The sequence below is a fragment of the Lepidochelys kempii genome, chromosome 23 (genome assembly GCF_965140265.1).
Source record: "Lepidochelys kempii isolate rLepKem1 chromosome 23, rLepKem1.hap2, whole genome shotgun sequence".
In the NCBI taxonomy this organism is placed as follows: Eukaryota; Metazoa; Chordata; order Testudines; family Cheloniidae; genus Lepidochelys; species Lepidochelys kempii.
The window spans coordinates 14,896,576-14,911,999 of record NC_133278.1 but is presented as its reverse complement, the minus strand read 5'-3'; the positions used below and the strand labels follow the sequence as shown (position 1 = coordinate 14,911,999).

The 15,424-nt window shown below is 65.7% G+C and overlaps 1 protein-coding gene across 2 annotated transcripts; it reads right to left on the bottom strand.

Moving 5' to 3' along the window:
• Positions 1-517: 517 nt before the first annotated feature.
• UBA1 (ubiquitin like modifier activating enzyme 1) lies at positions 518-12,474 on the bottom strand. Of its 2 annotated transcripts, XM_073321398.1 has the most exons (25): positions 10,959-12,469; positions 10,489-10,547; positions 10,092-10,260; positions 9,761-9,895; positions 8,711-8,817; positions 8,362-8,452; positions 8,079-8,211; positions 7,811-7,908; positions 7,140-7,286; positions 6,807-6,983; positions 6,327-6,434; positions 6,022-6,102; positions 5,510-5,665; positions 5,227-5,392; positions 4,816-5,012; positions 4,492-4,556; positions 4,198-4,393; positions 4,040-4,114; positions 3,585-3,774; positions 3,270-3,358; positions 2,936-3,028; positions 2,648-2,839; positions 2,328-2,429; positions 1,379-1,479; positions 518-1,123 (listed from the first exon to the last, which is right to left on the bottom strand). In XM_073321398.1, exons 1-25 carry the CDS (start codon positions 11,073-11,075, stop codon positions 988-990), a joined length of 3,180 nt encoding a protein of 1,059 aa, XP_073177499.1. In that variant the 5' UTR covers positions 11,076-12,469; the 3' UTR covers positions 518-987. The 2 variants fall into 2 exon arrangements, with proteins under 2 accessions (XP_073177499.1, XP_073177498.1); XM_073321397.1 differs by lacking the exons at positions 518-1,123; positions 1,379-1,479 and adding an exon at positions 1,532-2,039 and having other exon boundaries at positions 10,959-12,474.
• Positions 12,475-15,424: the final 2,950 nt, after the last annotated feature.

Genomic DNA, 15,424 nt, shown 5'->3' with positions numbered 1-15,424 from the left:
AGGGCTCCCCCAGCACAGCTCTTAGCACAGCTCTTCTCACTACACAGGCCTTGGGAGCTGGGGAACTCATTGCCACTTGACTCCTTGCAGCAGCAAAGGGCACAGTGGAGGGGTAGGAGACAGAAGCTCTGAGCTCGGGCCCCCATCCTCCCCTAGTAGCAGGGCAGGGAGCGGGGGCCGTAGGTGCCCCCAAGCAGGACATGGGGAGGGCTGAGGGGGCACAGGCTGGGCTGCAGAGGGAATGAGCAGCCCCCTAGAGACAAACCACCCAGGGAAAGTGGCTGCACACTCCCCCCCCCCGGTCAGACTGGTGCCTGTGCTGGGAACAGAGCTGTGATCTGGGCTGCCTTTGTAGGGGGGAGGCTGGGAGTGCCCTCCCCTTGTCCCCTCCCCTGGGCTCCTAAGCCCCCCCATGCAGTACCCAGGACCTGGCCTCCCCTTCCAAGGGGGCAGCCATGGAATGCCATGGGGCAGGTTCCCCCCCACCCCCCCAAATGACCAGACATGGGGGCGCCGGCAGGTTTTGCAAACGTCTATTTATTCAGTAATTCCTCTCACCAGTTCTGCACTAACTCCCACCCCCGCGCTGCCTCCAGCCAGACAAGCAGCAGACGGGCACCAGCTCCAGCAGCAGGGGGTGGGTTCCCCTGCAGACACCCCCCCCCGCCCCCATACAGGCAGGGCAGGAGACGCCCCGTCCCCCGTCAGTGAGCAAGTGAGTGTGTGCGGGGGAGGGGGCGGAGTCAAGACAACACGACTAACGGTAAGGGGATGGGGTTAAAGCGCCTCAAGAACATGAACGGGACCATGGGGGGATTCCCAGCAGGGAAGGGGGACAGGACTCCCCCACCCAGCCCTGAACCTCAGACCAATTCCTGGGGGGGTGCCCCCTTAGTCCATGTTTTGCATCACTTTAACCATGGGGGGCGGGGCGTGGGGAGGCCCCGCCCAGCGAACCGGGGGGCGGGGCATGGGGAGGCCCCACCCCTAGCGGATGGTGTAGCGGACGTAGGGCACCTCGATGTCGCAGTCGCTGTCGTCGTTGCAGCAGAGCTCGAAGACCAGGGCCTTGACGTGCCGCCCGATCTTCTTCTTCGACACCTTGGTCACAATCTCCGTCATCCTGGGGGCGGGGCATGGTCAGGGCGGAGCCGGTGGGAACCCCCCCCAGAGGGGGGAACCCTCCCCCAGACCTGCAGCCAACGGGCAGACCCCCAGGACCAGGATAGCCCCTGAAGCGGGGAATCCCCCACCCCGATCCCCCCAGACCCTGAGACACAGAGGAGAGCCTCCAAACCAGGTAAACCTGGCCCCCAATTGCCCCAGAGGAAGGAGGACACCCGCCCCGCCCCCCCCGAGGGCTCCCCCAGGTACGTACGGCTGGTCGTGGCGCTCACGCAGCTTGGCGGGCGGCATGAAGAAGGAGTAGAGCATGGAGACGCCCTGCGACAGCATGGTGATCTCCAGCCGGTGCTCGCTCTGCAGGGGGGACGGGGGGGGTCAGACAGCGCCCAGCCCCCCCGCCAACCCTCTCCGTCATCTCCCCGCCCCCCCAAACCCCCCAGCATGGTGATCTCCAGCCGGTGCTCGCTCTGCAGGGGGGACGGGGGGGGTCAGACAGCGCCCAGCCCCCCCGCCAACCCTCTCCGTCATCTCCCCGCCCCCCCAAACCCCCCAGCATGGTGATCTCCAGCCGGTGCTCGCTCTGCAGGGGGGACGGGAGGGTGTCAGACAGTGCCCAGCCCCTCCCGATCCCCCCAAACCCGCCTTCATCAGCCCCCCCCCGCATGGTGATCTCCAGCCGGTGCTCGCTCTGCAGGGGGGACGGGGGGGGTCAGACAGCGCCCAGCCCCCCCGCCAACCCTCTCCGTCATCTCCCCGCCCCCCCAAACCCCCCAGCATGGTGATCTCCAGCCGGTGCTCGCTCTGCAGGGGGGACGGGGGGGGTCAGACAGCGCCCAGCCCCCCCGCCAACCCTCTCCGTCATCTCCCCGCCCCCCCAAACCCCCCAGCATGGTGATCTCCAGCCGGTGCTCGCTCTGCAGGGGGGACGGGGGGGGTCAGACAGCGCTCAGCCCCCCCGCCAACCCTCTCCGTCATCTCCCCGCCCCCCCACATGGTGATCTCCAGCCGTGCGTGCTCTGCAGGGGGTACGGGGGGGGTGTCAGACAGCGCCCAGACACCCCAATCCCTCCAAACCCTCCTCCATCAGCTTCCTGCCCTCCACCATAGTGATCTCCAGCCGGTGCTCACTCTGCGTGGTGGGGGAGGGGGGAAAATCAGACACCCCCCCCCCTCGCTCTGACACCCCCACACCCAGGTTTCACCTTGAAGTAGGCCAGGAACTGGCGCAGCGTCATCTCCTCCCCGCTGGGCTGCACCCCCTGCACCTCGAACCGGTCCCACAGCGTCCACTCGATGTCGTAGTACTGGGGGGGGGGGGGAGAATGGGTCAGAGACACTGGGGGGAGGAACCCCCAGCCCAGCCCAAACCACCCCCTACCACAGCCACTCATCATTGTATGTCAGGGGGAGGGGGGTGGAGAGGAGACGAGTGAGCGCAGGGCGGGGCACAGATTGGGGGGACCCACCTTGTTGTTAGGGGGCAGGGGATAAGGGCTGGGGCCCCCAGGAAAGTGGCCCTCACCTTGTTGCGGGGGCAGGCGATAGGCTCGGAGAAGCCGAAGAAAGGCAGGGCCAGGTTAAGGAAGCCATTCTTGTAGGACTCTAGCCGCTTGTGGCCCTGCACCACTTTGTACAGCTCCAGACACACCAGCCCCACCACTGCTGCTGTCGTTGTGGCGATGGCCGGGATGATCTTCCCAGCAATCAGCTTGCTCTGGGGAGGGACAGAGACATCAGCATGGGGGGGGGGAGGAGAGAGAGCCGCAGCGAGCCCCCCACTTCCCCCCAACCGGCCGAGGCCGCAGCCCACCTTGTGCCGGTCGGCAGGCGGGATGTCGTAGTTCTCAGCCCGCAGGTTCGACGCCGCCACGATGAAATCCATGTGGAAATTAGTGTCGTCGTCCTGAACCAGAGAGAGGGTCAGAGGGAAATGCAGCCACCTCTGGGGTGGGGCAGCTGGGGAACAGCCACATATAACTCTTCTTGGGGATGGCTCGCGCAGTGGTGAGATGCAGCCACCTTTGGGTGGCAGCCAGGGAACAGATGCAGAATAATGCCACATATGACCAGCACCTGCTCCCAGGGCCGGCCTGCACCCCCCTGCCCCCCATCCTGGCTCCCAGGGCCCGCCCTGGCCGGCTCACCTTCTCGAAGTCGATGGGGTACATGCGGAAGCTCTGCAGGCCCTCGGGGCTGGGCAGGCTGGATTTCAGCTCCTCCAGCCGGCTGTCGTCTGGGGGCAGAGCAGAGCCTATGAGCGCCTGGCAACGACACCCGTGACCACCAGGAGCCCCGGGCTCCATGCCAGGGGCCAGCCCTCAATGGCAGCAGACCCCCCACCCCCGAGTCGCGGTGCCCCAGGGCACGCTGGGACAGCCCGCATCCCCCCCCAGCCCGGGCCGCAGTGCCCCAGGGCACGCCAGGACAGCCCCCCCACCACCACCAGCCCGGGCCCATACCAACGGAGGCGTTGGCGTTCTGCAGCTCCTGGTCCGAGATGTGGATCCGCACGCCGGACTTGGGCGTGAACTCGGGCACCTGCACCTGGCGCAGCAGTTTGGCCACATCGCCCACGTCCCGCGTGCCCGTGATGCCGTAGGTCTGGGCAAAGAGATTCGCCGCTGCCACAATGTAATCCATGTGCAGGGGCTGGAGGGGGGAGAGAAGATGGACGTTAACCCTGAGCCCTACTGACAACAGCCCCCCCTGTAATCCATGCACAGAAGTGTGGGGGACAGATGGTCATTAACCCGGACCCCTAATGATGACACACACGCCCTGTAATCCATGTGGGGGGCTGTTGGGGACAGATGGGTGTTAACCCTGACTCCTAAGCTAGTAATCAATGTGCTGGGGGCAGAGGGAGGGAAGACAGGCGTTAACCCTGACCCCTAATGACGCCCCCCATACTCACGTTGCTGTCGTCAAAGGTGAGCGGGTGGGGGCATCTCTTGGGCCCTGACCAGAACAGGGTGCCGGAGTTGGTCTTCTGCAATACACCAGAGGGGGGTGCGGTCAGAGCGGGGGCCCGGGGGGCTGCTGGCTCCGAAGGGGGCCGGGGGGGGCGCTCACCTGGTGGGGCGGGAAGTTGTGCAGCAGCTGGCGGATGTTGTTGCTGTACTGGGAATGCCAGTGGCGGCAGGCCCAGCCCACGCAGTCAGCCCAGCCCCGGGGCCGCTCGCTCACCAGGCTCTTGTTGACGGCCTCCAGCACCTCCAGGGGCTGCGTGCCCGGCAGCTTGAGCGTGCGCTCCGTGAACTTGGGGTCTCTGGGAGGGGGGGACACGGCGCACACAGTCAGAGGGGGCAGCCCCCCCAAGACCCTCCCGCCCCCAGGGGCGGAGCGCCCCTCCCCCACGCCACTCACGAGATGTACTGGTTGACGCTCTCCGCCGGCTGCTTGAAGAGGCCTTCGAACTCGTCACGGGCCCACTGCGGGACAGAGCAGGGTCACCGGGGTGGGGGGAGCCCCCCAGGTCAAAGGGCAGCACCCAGGGAAGTCGGATGAATTAGAGTCCAGCCCCCGAGCCGAGGAAAGAACCCAGGAGTCCTGGCTCCCAGTCTCCCCAGCTCTAACCCCCTGGACCCCACTCCAGGAGTCCTGGCTCCCAGCCCCGCCTGCTCTCACCTACTAGACCCAACTCCCTTCCCAGCCCCCGCGGGGAGGGAACCCCGGCGTCCGGGCGCTCACCTGCAGTGTGTGCTCAATGGCATTGGGGAAGTTCTTGAGGGTGCAGATGGGGATGGATTTCTCGGGCGGGTCCTGGCTGGAGCTGTACGACTCCGTCAGGAAGGGGATCACCACCTGGACATTGCCCTTGGTGCCCAGCGTGCCCGACTCCAGCAGGGGCTTGCGGTAATAGACGCACCGGCGGTCCATGTACATCCCTGGGGGGCAGGCAGATAGCGTTAGCACCAGCATGATGGGGCGGGAGGCCCTAGGACCACAGCGATGGGAGGCCAGGATGGCTTGCCCGGCACTGAGATGCAGCCACCTCTGGGGCGGGGCAACTGGGGAACAGCCACATATAACACTGCACAAGGATGGCTGGCATGGTGCTGAGATGCGGCAGGGGGACGGCCCCACCCACGCGTCACTCACTGGCATCCACATTGTCCAGCGCGTTGGCCACGCCGTCCAGGCCCTCGAAGAAGTCGTCGTCGTAGACCCGCTCAGTGTCGGGCCCCACGCGGTCCTGGTGGCTCGTGATGCGGATGTTGGGGTTCATCTGTCGCACCGCAGCCGCTGCTGTGTCAGACTTCATTTTCTGGGGGGAGCAGGGACCCGGAGTTAGTAGCCCGAGATACGAACGGAACCCAGGCGTCCTGGCTCCCAGCCCCGCCCCCGGCTCGCAGATCCCGCTCCCCATCGCCCCCCAGCGCACCGTGACGTCCCAGGGCCGGAAGAGGAACTGGCGGTTGAGGTTGGATTTCTCGATGGTGTCCATGTCGGTCACGGTCACCTCCCCGCCGTCCCCACACGCCAGCCCCAGCAGGGCAAAGTTCTTCAGCAGCTCGCAGCCGATGGCACCGGCGCCCACCTGGGGAGGGGGAGACACGGGGCTGAGGGGGCAGCGCTGGGGGAAGGTTCCACGCGCCCAGACCGGGCTGCACCGGGGTCCAAGCTCAGCACCCTGCAGTGCAGGCCACGGGACCCCCACAGCAGGCGTCGGCCCCAGAGCCAGCAGCTGGGTTTCTCCCCCCGGGCGTTTGCCTCGAAGGAGCTGGGATCAGACTCCGGCTGGCCAGCAGCTCCAGCTCGTCCCCCCAGGGGCCGCGTCACCCCTTTGAGCCCCGTGAACCAACAGGGTTTGCTGTGGGGCCGAGGTCTGGGGGCTCGGGACCCCGCAGTGACAGGAGACCCCTCAGGACCCGGGGGAAACCCGGCTGCGCTCACCAGGAAATACTTCTGCTGCCCCAGCTTGGCCTGCAGGTCAGCCCCGAACACGGCGATCTGCCCATCGTAGCGGCTGTTCCTCTGGGGAGAGGGGGAGGGAAAGTTACCCCGGCGCCGGGCTCCCCGCCGCCCCCCCCAATCCCACCCCACTGCTACCCCAGCGCCGGGCTCCCCGCCGCCCCCCCCAATCCCACCCCGCTGCTACCCCGGCGCCGGGCTCCCCGCCTCCCCAGCTCTGCCAGTGCCCCCCAATCCCACCCCGCAGCCCCCCCGCGATCGCAGCCCCGCCTCCGGCGGTCACTCACCGGGCGGCACTGCTCCTCGCTCAGCACCTCCTTGCTGTCCTGGGGCAGACACTCCAGCGCGTCGAAGTAGAGCCACTGTGTGATGGGCATGAACTTCCCGGAGCAGGCCTGGGGCCGAGGGGGGGGCGTCAGGACGGGGCCACGCTGGCCAGCCACGCCCACGCACCACGGCCCCCCGGACAGGGCTCCCCGTACCCCAGAGGACACAGGCCCCCAGCAGCGTTCAACAGCGGGGCCCAGCCCCCAACTCGGGAGCCTCAGAGCTTTCCAGCCCCGCTCCCGCTCCCCTCCCAGAGCCGGGGACAGACCCCCGGAGTCCTGGCTCCCAGTCCGTGAGCCCCACCCCCACCAGACCCCGCTCCCCTCCCAGAGCCGGGGACAGACCCCCGGAGTCCTGGCTCCCAGTCCGTGAGCCCCACCCCCACCAGACCCCATTCCCCACCCCGCTCCGGGAACGGGACCCAGGCGTCCTGGTGCTACCTTCATGACCTCCTGGGCAGCCAGCCCCCCGATGAAGGCGTTGACGGGCGCCAGGTCCCCGGCAGCCTGGTACGCCAGCTCCTTGATCAGCTCCTCACTCAGCTTCTCCTGCTTCAGTGCCAGGGGGGCCCGTTCGTTCACCGCCTGGGTCAGCACCAGCACCTCGGCCGCGTCCGCCTGCCAGGGAGAGGGGTCAGCAGCGCCCCACGGAGCGGGGCGGCAGGTCACACAGCGCCGCGGGGGGTGGGAACGGGACACGAGGGAGGGGCGGTGACACAGACACACACCCTGGCCCATCAGCCCGTCCCTAGCCCACAGTGGGCCAGGCCCTACCTCGCTGCGGGGCCGGGGCAGACGCTGGTGCTGCCGCTGGAAGTCGTGCAGGGCCTGGAAGGCCAGGTGCAGTTGGGCCGGGCGGTCGAACTTCCCGAAGTCGGTCACCACGAAGTCGGGCTCGGCCAGCGCCACGCTCAGGGGCTTCTGCAAGAAGCAAGGTGGGGTTGAGGGGCAGCCGGCACAATCCCCCATCCTCTCACCCCCTCCAACCTGACCCCCAACGCACGCTCTGCCTGGCAGGGGAAGGAACCAGGGGTCCCGGGCCCGGCTCACGGACCAACAGCCTGAGCGCGCACAGACCCATGTGATGACGAATGCCGTTCACTCTGAACCCTACTGATGGCAGGCAAGCTTGGCGGCACCCAGAAAGTAGGGATCTCCTGTTCCACAGAATTCAAGTGACTATGGTTTGCCTCTGCGGGGCAAGGGAGGTGCCTAAACCCCCAGGTCAGAAAGGACCCTGTGATTCCCCGCCAGGCAGACACTGTCCCCACTGCTGAGCTGCCCCTTGGCCCAGGCTGGAGGCAGCAAGTTAGGAAGGAGCTGGAAGAGCAGCCGTCCCCACCCTTGGGCTCCCCAGCCAGGGAGTTGAGGTGGGGGAGAGCCAGAGCCTGGGGCCTGCCCAGCTGCCCCGCCCGGCCCAGAAATGTGGTTCAGGCCCCACTCACAAAGCTGATCTTCTTGGGCATCTTGACCTGGGAGACGATGCCCCCCCGCACGTACTCGGAGAAGCTGCTGGTGTCGCCGATGCTGAAGGTGTAGGGCCCTGCGGGGGAGAGCGGGGGTCAGCGACGTGGGGTGCACGGGGCAGGGAGAGTGCCCCCCGCTGAACTCCCCTCGGCATGGCACCCCCCAGCACCCAGTCCCAACTGCCAGGGGAGAGCGCCCCCTGCCCAGCCCCTCCGCCCCACTCCCTGGGGGTGCCCAGCATCTCACCCAGCACTTTGATCTCCATTGGGGGGCAGTGGTTGAGCTCTTCCATGCCGTCCACCTCAGTGAAGGAGACAAAGTCCCCGCTCTCAAAGCCGTGCCGAGCCTCGTCCAGGCAGGTCACCTCCCCCGGGCAGCCCTGCCAACACGGAGAGGGGTGAGCCCAGTAGCGCCAGGAACAGAACCCAGGCGTCCTGGCCCCCAGCCCCCACCCCCCCGGCTCTAACCACTGGACCCCACTCCCCTCCCAGAGCCGGGGGGAGAACCCAGGCGTCCGGGCCGGTGTTACCTTGGTGATCATGGAGATCATGGCGCTGAGCGGCTGCTCCCCATTGGTGTCTGTCACGACCATCTCGTCCCCGAAGTCACAGAAAAGCTGGCTGTGGGGAGAGGGGTGAGTGTGGGGCAGCCCCCCCTCCCCGAGATCCCCAATCCCCCCCAGTCTCCAGCCCCCCCCCCCCCTCCGATCTCCCCGCCCCCATCTCCCTGATGACAGCCGGCACACCGTCCCAGCCCAGGCTCCGGTTCCACCCCCTCAACCCTCCGGTGCCGGCGAGGGGAGACAGGCTGCTGCCCCCCCACCCAGCAAGAGGAGAGGAGGCGGTGGCTAAGGAGGGGGCCCCCAGCCCAGCACTCACCCGAACAGCCCCCTGGTGTCAGCCACCACCATCTTGATGCCCTTGCTGTGGCAGACCTCCCCGACCCGCAGCTGCTCCTCCAGAGGCGAGTTGGTGAGAACCACGACCTGCCGCACACGGAGCCCATCAGTGCCGGCCCGCACCCCCGGAGTCCCCCACTTGGCCGCGCCCCCAGCACACAGAGCTCATCTGCCCTGGCCTGCACCCCTGGGGCCAGCCTCCCGCCACCAGAGCCCCCCACCCGGTCCACTCTGCCCACCCCACCCAGACCCCGTCAGTGGCAGCCTGCGCCCCAGAGCCAGCCCCCTGCCTAAGGAGCCCCACACCGGCCTGGCCACCCCACAGACGGAGCCCATCGGTGCCGGCCCGCACCCCCAGGGCCAGCCCCCAGAGCCCCCCACCTAGCACAAAGCCCGTCTGCGCCGGCCCGCGCTCCCAGGGCCAGCCCCTAACCCACCTAGCACACGGAGCCCATCAGCACTGGCCCATGCACCCCCATGCCCCACAAGTGCCAGCCTGCACCCCCCCAGACTCCACTCCCCAGTGCGCTGGCCTGTACCCAGACTCCCTCCACAGCACTAACCAGCACCTCTGCTCCACCCAGACAACCCCCAGCTGGTGTCCCTAACCAGCCTGCGCCTCTCCTGCATCCCCCCATCCCATCCAGCCTGTGTGCACCTCCCACCCAGAGCCCCCTCGGCTTGCATCCCCATCCCCCTGGCCCCCCAGCCAGTAGCCCCCCATCCTCCAGCCTGTGCCTCCCTCAGCCCTGCCAGCACCGGTCTGTGGCCCCCGGCCCCTACCCTAACCCCTCCTCCCCCTGCAGGCAGGAACTGATGCAGAGCGCCCCGCAGGCCACCCCCAGAGCTCTGGGGTCTCCAACCCACCTGAGACATGGCAATGGGAGTCGAGCATAGCTGGGGGTGGAACCCAGGAGTCCTGATTCCCAGTCCCCCCCTCTTCCCCCTGTTCTAACCACCAGACCCCACTCCACTTCCAGTGCCAGGGAGAGAACCCAGGCATCCGGGCTCCCTCCACGCTTGCGGGTACCTGGAACAGGCTCAGGAAGTCCTCAGTGAGGGCCCCTGTGTGGATGCTGATGGGCACGTAAGAGTTGAGCTCGGCCAGGCGTGGCTGGGAGACCTCGGCCCGGTTCTTCCCCAAATCCTCCTCCCGCAGGTAGAACTAGAGGGCAAGGGTGGGAGGTGAGGGAGATCCCGGAGAGAGGTGGGGCGGGGCGGGACAGGACAGGCAGAGAGGAGGGGAAGGAGACCAGGAGACACACAAATGCCCCGAGAGGCAGGCCGGGGAGGGGAGGAAGGGCCCAGCCACACCGACAGGCCAGCTGGGCGCGGGGGGCATTCCCAGGCCGGGCACCTACCTGGGAGGCCAGGTCTGCCCACTGGGCGGGCTCGGGGTCGTGCAGGGTGACCGACTTGACACCGCCCAGGGTGATGTTCTTGGCAATCTCCACGCCCAGCCCCCGCAGCCCCGACACCAGGACGCTGGCATTCTGTAGCCGCTTCATGGCCTCGTGGCCCAGCACGTACCTGTGGGGAGGCCGCAGTCAGGGCGGGCGTAGTGCAGGGTGCCCCAGCCAGCCTGTGCCCACAGCTCCAGGAGCCAGGGGCCCTGGGCCCATTCCCCACGTGTGACCCACCACCGCGCCCCTCGGCCTCAGTTTCCCAGACAGGGAAACAGCCTTTGTTCTGGGGCGGTTTTGACGGGCCCACAGGTTCCTGCTGGGGCCCCTGGGTGTGCCCCCCGCTGGTACTTACAGCTGCCTGGAGTACAGGCCCTCGTCAATGTCGGCGTCGCTGCCATTCTTAGCCATGCCCTGTGAGCAGAGGGATCAGAGGTCAGCAGGGCCCTGTGCAGGGGGAGCCCGCTGTGGCCGGGTCATGCCCCTCCCCCCGTGGCGCTCGCTGCCAGGGTAGGCCAGAATTGGAGAGAGGGCCCTCAGTCTGATCCAGGGGTGGGGGAGATACCTTGGGAGGTCTGATCTAAAGGAGGAGGTGGTAATTGCAGGAGGGTGGGTGTGTGTGGGGGCCCCCCACAACGTGCAGACGTCCCCTGGGGGCAGGGCAGGCCGGCATTAGTTCTGGTCCCAGACTGGCAGGACTCCACCCCCCCCGAGTCCTGCTGGGCAGCCAGCGACTGCAGGGTTAGCAGCACCTTAGGAACCCAACAGCCATGGCTGCGAGGGCTCTCGCTTGGGGGGACGGGGCTGGGTGCCCCGCAGACTCACGTTGGCGGGCGCTGAGCGCGGGTCACTCTGTACGGAGTTGCCAGAGGAGCAGTTTGAACCCGTCTTCGGCTCAGATCCAGACACGCGGCGCTTCTTGGACAACGGCGAGCTGGACATCTGGGGGGGGCGGGTACGGGGCAGAACAGGGGGTCAGAGCAAAGCCCACATCCCCCCAACACCCAACCCTGGGGACACCGGGGGAACCACGCAGCTACTGGATTCCTGAGCAGAGCCAAACACAGGGCGGGGGCTGCTGGGAGGGGGCTGGGCAGGGGTCAGTCTCCCAGGCAGGCAGGGCCTGGGTACTGCTCAGCCCTGCCCCGGGTGCACTGAGAACTCAGCGCCCCCAAGGGGAGAAGGGAAACCCCAGATTGCTCCACTTCCCCAGGGTCTGAGGGGCCCACACCCCTCCCACAGCTGCAGAGAGAACCCCAGCGTCCCAGCCAAAGCATTGCAACACACGCTCTTCCTACGCCATGCCTCGCAGTGCCCAGCGGCCCGGCACCGCCCGCGTGGGCAGAGACAGCTGCAAGGGGATCAGAAGGGTCAGGATTCAAGTGGTGCTTCCCCTCTGCTAGCAAAAGACGCCACCCCGAGGCTCCTCGAAGGGGCTTCCCCCAGCACCGTACCAGCTTCAGCAGCCTTACGTCAAGCTTAACCCCGCTCCTGCGCCAGCCCACTCTCCCTTGCAAGCCAGCCAACGGTGACACTGCCAGTTAGTGAAAGACTGGTTTATCCACCGGACTGAACGATCTCACTTCAGGGGATGCACCCCCGGCCCTGAGATGCAGCCACCTAGGTGGCAGGGCAGTGATGGAAGAGCCACACAACACTGCACGGGGCAGCTCGCCCGGGGCTTCCGGTGCTCTCGTTCAGCTGATTGTCCCCCAAATCTCTCAGATCGCTGGCTGGGGAACGGCTCTGCTAATGACTGATCCTCTGGTAATTAACCTACCCCCACCCCAGTTGCTGCCAAAGGCTGAGCTAACCCCGACATGCTCCCACAGGAGGCTTCTCTGCAACTCCCAGGCACCTCCCCTGCTGATTTCACACAACGCTGAAGACCAGAGTTCTTTGAAAGTCATCACCAGGCGGCCGACTTTAAACGTCCGAGCCCTGCGGCAGAGCCAGCCCGGGCGCAGAAACACGGAAATTCCAGGCGGACTCAAACCACCACCCACCGGCCCCAGTGCCCGGGACAGAACGACACAGAGATCCCACAAGCCCCACGGATGAGGACGCAGCAGCCACCCCAACTGTTCAGTCCTGTACCACCCGTCTAGTCAGACCGGCGTAAGCCCTGGCGGGGGACACCTTTATCCTGGGATAACCCCGGCTTTTTCCAGTTTAAAACTGAAACCCCTTCCCAAGTGGCATGAACACCCCCCAGGGTTTAAATTCACACCTTCGCTTCTACCGATGCACCATTCCCAGGCAGAAAGGAGAGCACGCTCACCAGAGCAGCACATGGGCTGCCTCGCCCCACCCCAGAGACAGCCGCATTTCAGAGCCTCCTGAAAATAATCTCCCCCAAATATATCCACTAAAAACCTCATCCTCCCCTCCCCCCACTCCCACCCAAAATTATCCTGCAATAGCTACTTAAAGGGGAATTTAAACGAACTAGGCCCCTCTTCCTCATCACCAGGCCTATGCTGCCCTTTAAATTCACCCCGTACCATAATCCAAACTCACTTTCAAGTGCAGACAAGCCCCAGAGCAGCGTTCCCCCAGCATAGGGGGCCCCAGCAGAGGAGAAGATGGGCAGATCTCCTCTTAACAGTTTCCCAGGGGCTTACTTTCCTTCTGAAAATAAGAAGCCTGTCTCTGGCCATGTCTCTGGAGAAAAGCCAGTGTCATGACACAGCAACACCGCCTGAGTCTGCAGAGAGCCTGAGCCCATTGCTGCCCCAAGTACAAGAACTCGAACTGCTGCCCAAACCCACCACTCTGAGCCGCGCGCCCCATTCACTCCAACGGCGTCATTCCATTTCAACACCGGTGACTACCTCACTCCTTAGTGCACATGAAGAACCCCAAGGGCTGGGAGGATTCCCAGAGGCAGGGCCCCAGACAGGATCCAAACTAAGGCAAGCAAGCCATAGGCACCCCGCCAGGGGCTGAGATGGGCTTCCTTTTCCCAAAAGGGCCGGCTGCAGGCTGTCCTGTAACTGAGGGGCAGGGGAGGTCTACACAGCCAACTGGACTGGGATAGACAGGACACTGAGCTGGACAGAAAAGCGTCCTGACGTTCACGTGTCCCTGAGCCACACGTTTAACCAAAACAGAAACAACCCCCCGCTGCCCTGTCCTAGAACTGCCCCCGAAGGGTTCTGCATTTAAATTCCCTTTTGCTTCGATCCTAAGAGATCCCCATGCACACACCCTGCCCCGAGACACAGAACAAGCAGTGGCTGAGAGCAGAAGAAAGGAACGAGAGACAGGCAGCGGGACGGAGATTGGGACTGTTTGAGCACAGAGGGAATGGTGGCAGATTAAAGGCATTTCCCCACTCAGTGGGTGTCCCTATACACCCTGGCTGGGGTGACTGGGTGCCTGCAGAGACTACACGTCTCACACCAGGCGTCTGGATCAGCTGAACTCGCTGGGCAGAGCTCACGGGGCAAAGCAGGAGGGCGGGAGCGCAGGGGCTCAGTCTCGGAGGAGTGGAGGTCCCTGAAAACAGAGTGAGACCTGACAGTGGACCGGCCCACTGATGCGGTTCCTCCAAGGGAGGGTTTCAAAGCTGGGCCAGAGCACCGAACCAGTGGCTGCATGACAACAGGACTCCAGAGAGGGACAGGAATAGCCGGTCGTAACCATCAAACTATGACCCTTCTGGGGACCAACAGCAACGGATGCCACGACACAAGGGGAGGGTGGATTGTCCATGCAAGCGGCTGGGACGCTGGGCTAGATGGAGTCTGCGCCAGGCCTCAGCCCCTGGAAAGCCGCAGCGTTCACGAGCTGCCGACAACCCACCGCATTTCGGCAGCAGTGGGCTCACAAGGCACATGCATCCCCTCACTGAGCTGAGAGGCCTTTTAGGGCCAGAAAAAGCCACCAGGTGGGTTGAGGGCTGATCCACAGCCCATCAGGCCGGATGAAATGGAGAGGAAGGGGAGCGGGAAGCAGATGACTACGAAAGAGAAACCAGTGTCTCCTGTGCCCCCAACTCACTGCCACAGGCCCGAAGGCAAGGCTGACTCAGCTCGCAAGGTTTAACCCCCCCAACAATCATTCTTGCTGTGACCCCCCGTGTCTAATGGTGCCCTCTGGCACAGGGCGGGTCCCAGCCTGTCCCCCGTGGGCACCAGAAAGGCAAATGGGCCTCATCTTCTCGGCTGGGTTAGAGGCCGAGATGAGCGACGCCCCGGTGCCCGAAGGCTCAGAGGGCACAAGACGGCAGGGAGCGGGACAGCAGCTGGTTGTCAGTCAGTCACACCAGGGGCTAGCCCAGGACTTCTCTTCAGGGAAGTCAGGGGCTCTCAGGGGAATCCTCCAAGCCAAGGCGGGAAGATGGCAGACGGGGTGCGGCGGGGGAAGGGAGCCCCAGCTGGGCAGGAGAGCAGGAGGCCCCAGACTGCTAGGTGGCTCTGTCACTACCTGGAGTCATGTTTCCTCCGATAGAAACTGCCATCCCCAGAGACCCCCCAGGCCTAGCACTGCTGCGAAAGCCAGATTCGCAGCTGAAATGAACATGCCTAGCGCTGGGAAGAGAGGGAGCCTAGGAACTGGGAACCAGGAATCCTGGGTCCTATCCCCAGCTCTGGGAGGGACGTGCTCTCACGTCTTAGACTCCACTCTCCTCCCAGAGCCGGGGAGAGAACTTAGGAGTCCTGGCTCCCAGCCCCCCTGCTCTAACCCACCAGCCCCCACTCCCCTCTCAGAGCCAGGGAGAGAACCCAGGAGTCCTGGCCCCAAAGCCCCACTGCCCAAGGTAACCATGGTCCCACAGGAGGCACAGCCCCCCCAGCTCAGGGCCACGGGACACGAAGTCATGCCAGGGCTCTGCTTCCCAAGCACCCCCTGCCCCACACTGAGCAGGGGGAGGGGCAGTCCCCTCCATTGGGTGGCGTAGCCGGCCGGGCTCAGACCCATCCCCAGGAGCTGGTGAAGGTCCCACGAGGACACCATGAAGCCACACCCCGCACAGGGGGCTGTACTGCAGGGGCTCCCCCAAGTCCCCCAGCACCAGGGCTCCCAGATCCCTCCCTCAGGGGGACCCCCCGGGCCCGGGCAGACAAGGGTCCCTGTCAGCTCAGGGACGTTGGGTTGGGGGATCCAGGTCGGGTCTGAGGAGCCAGGAGAGGACCCTGGCTAGGTTTGGGGGGCCGTGGATGGGTCAGGGGAATCAAGGGGCAAGGGGACACTGGCCAGGCAAGGGATCCCGGCCTGGGGGGGGGGGGTCAGGGGGACAGGTCAGTCCCAGGGGGGTTTGACCCCCACACTCTGAGATAGCGCGT

Coding starts and splice junctions, on each gene's coding strand:
- UBA1 (XM_073321397.1), bottom strand. CDS start 11,075: ATGTCCAGCTCGCCGTTGTCCAAGAAGCGCCGCGTGTCTGGATCTGAG. Junction 9,896..10,091: donor GGGCAGACCTGGCCTCCCAG/GTAGGTGCCCGG, acceptor CTTGCCCTCTAG/TTCTACCTGCGGGAGGAGGA. Junction 8,212..8,361: donor TGATCTCCATGATCACCAAG/GTAACACCGGCC, acceptor CCGTGTTGGCAG/GGCTGCCCGGGGGAGGTGAC.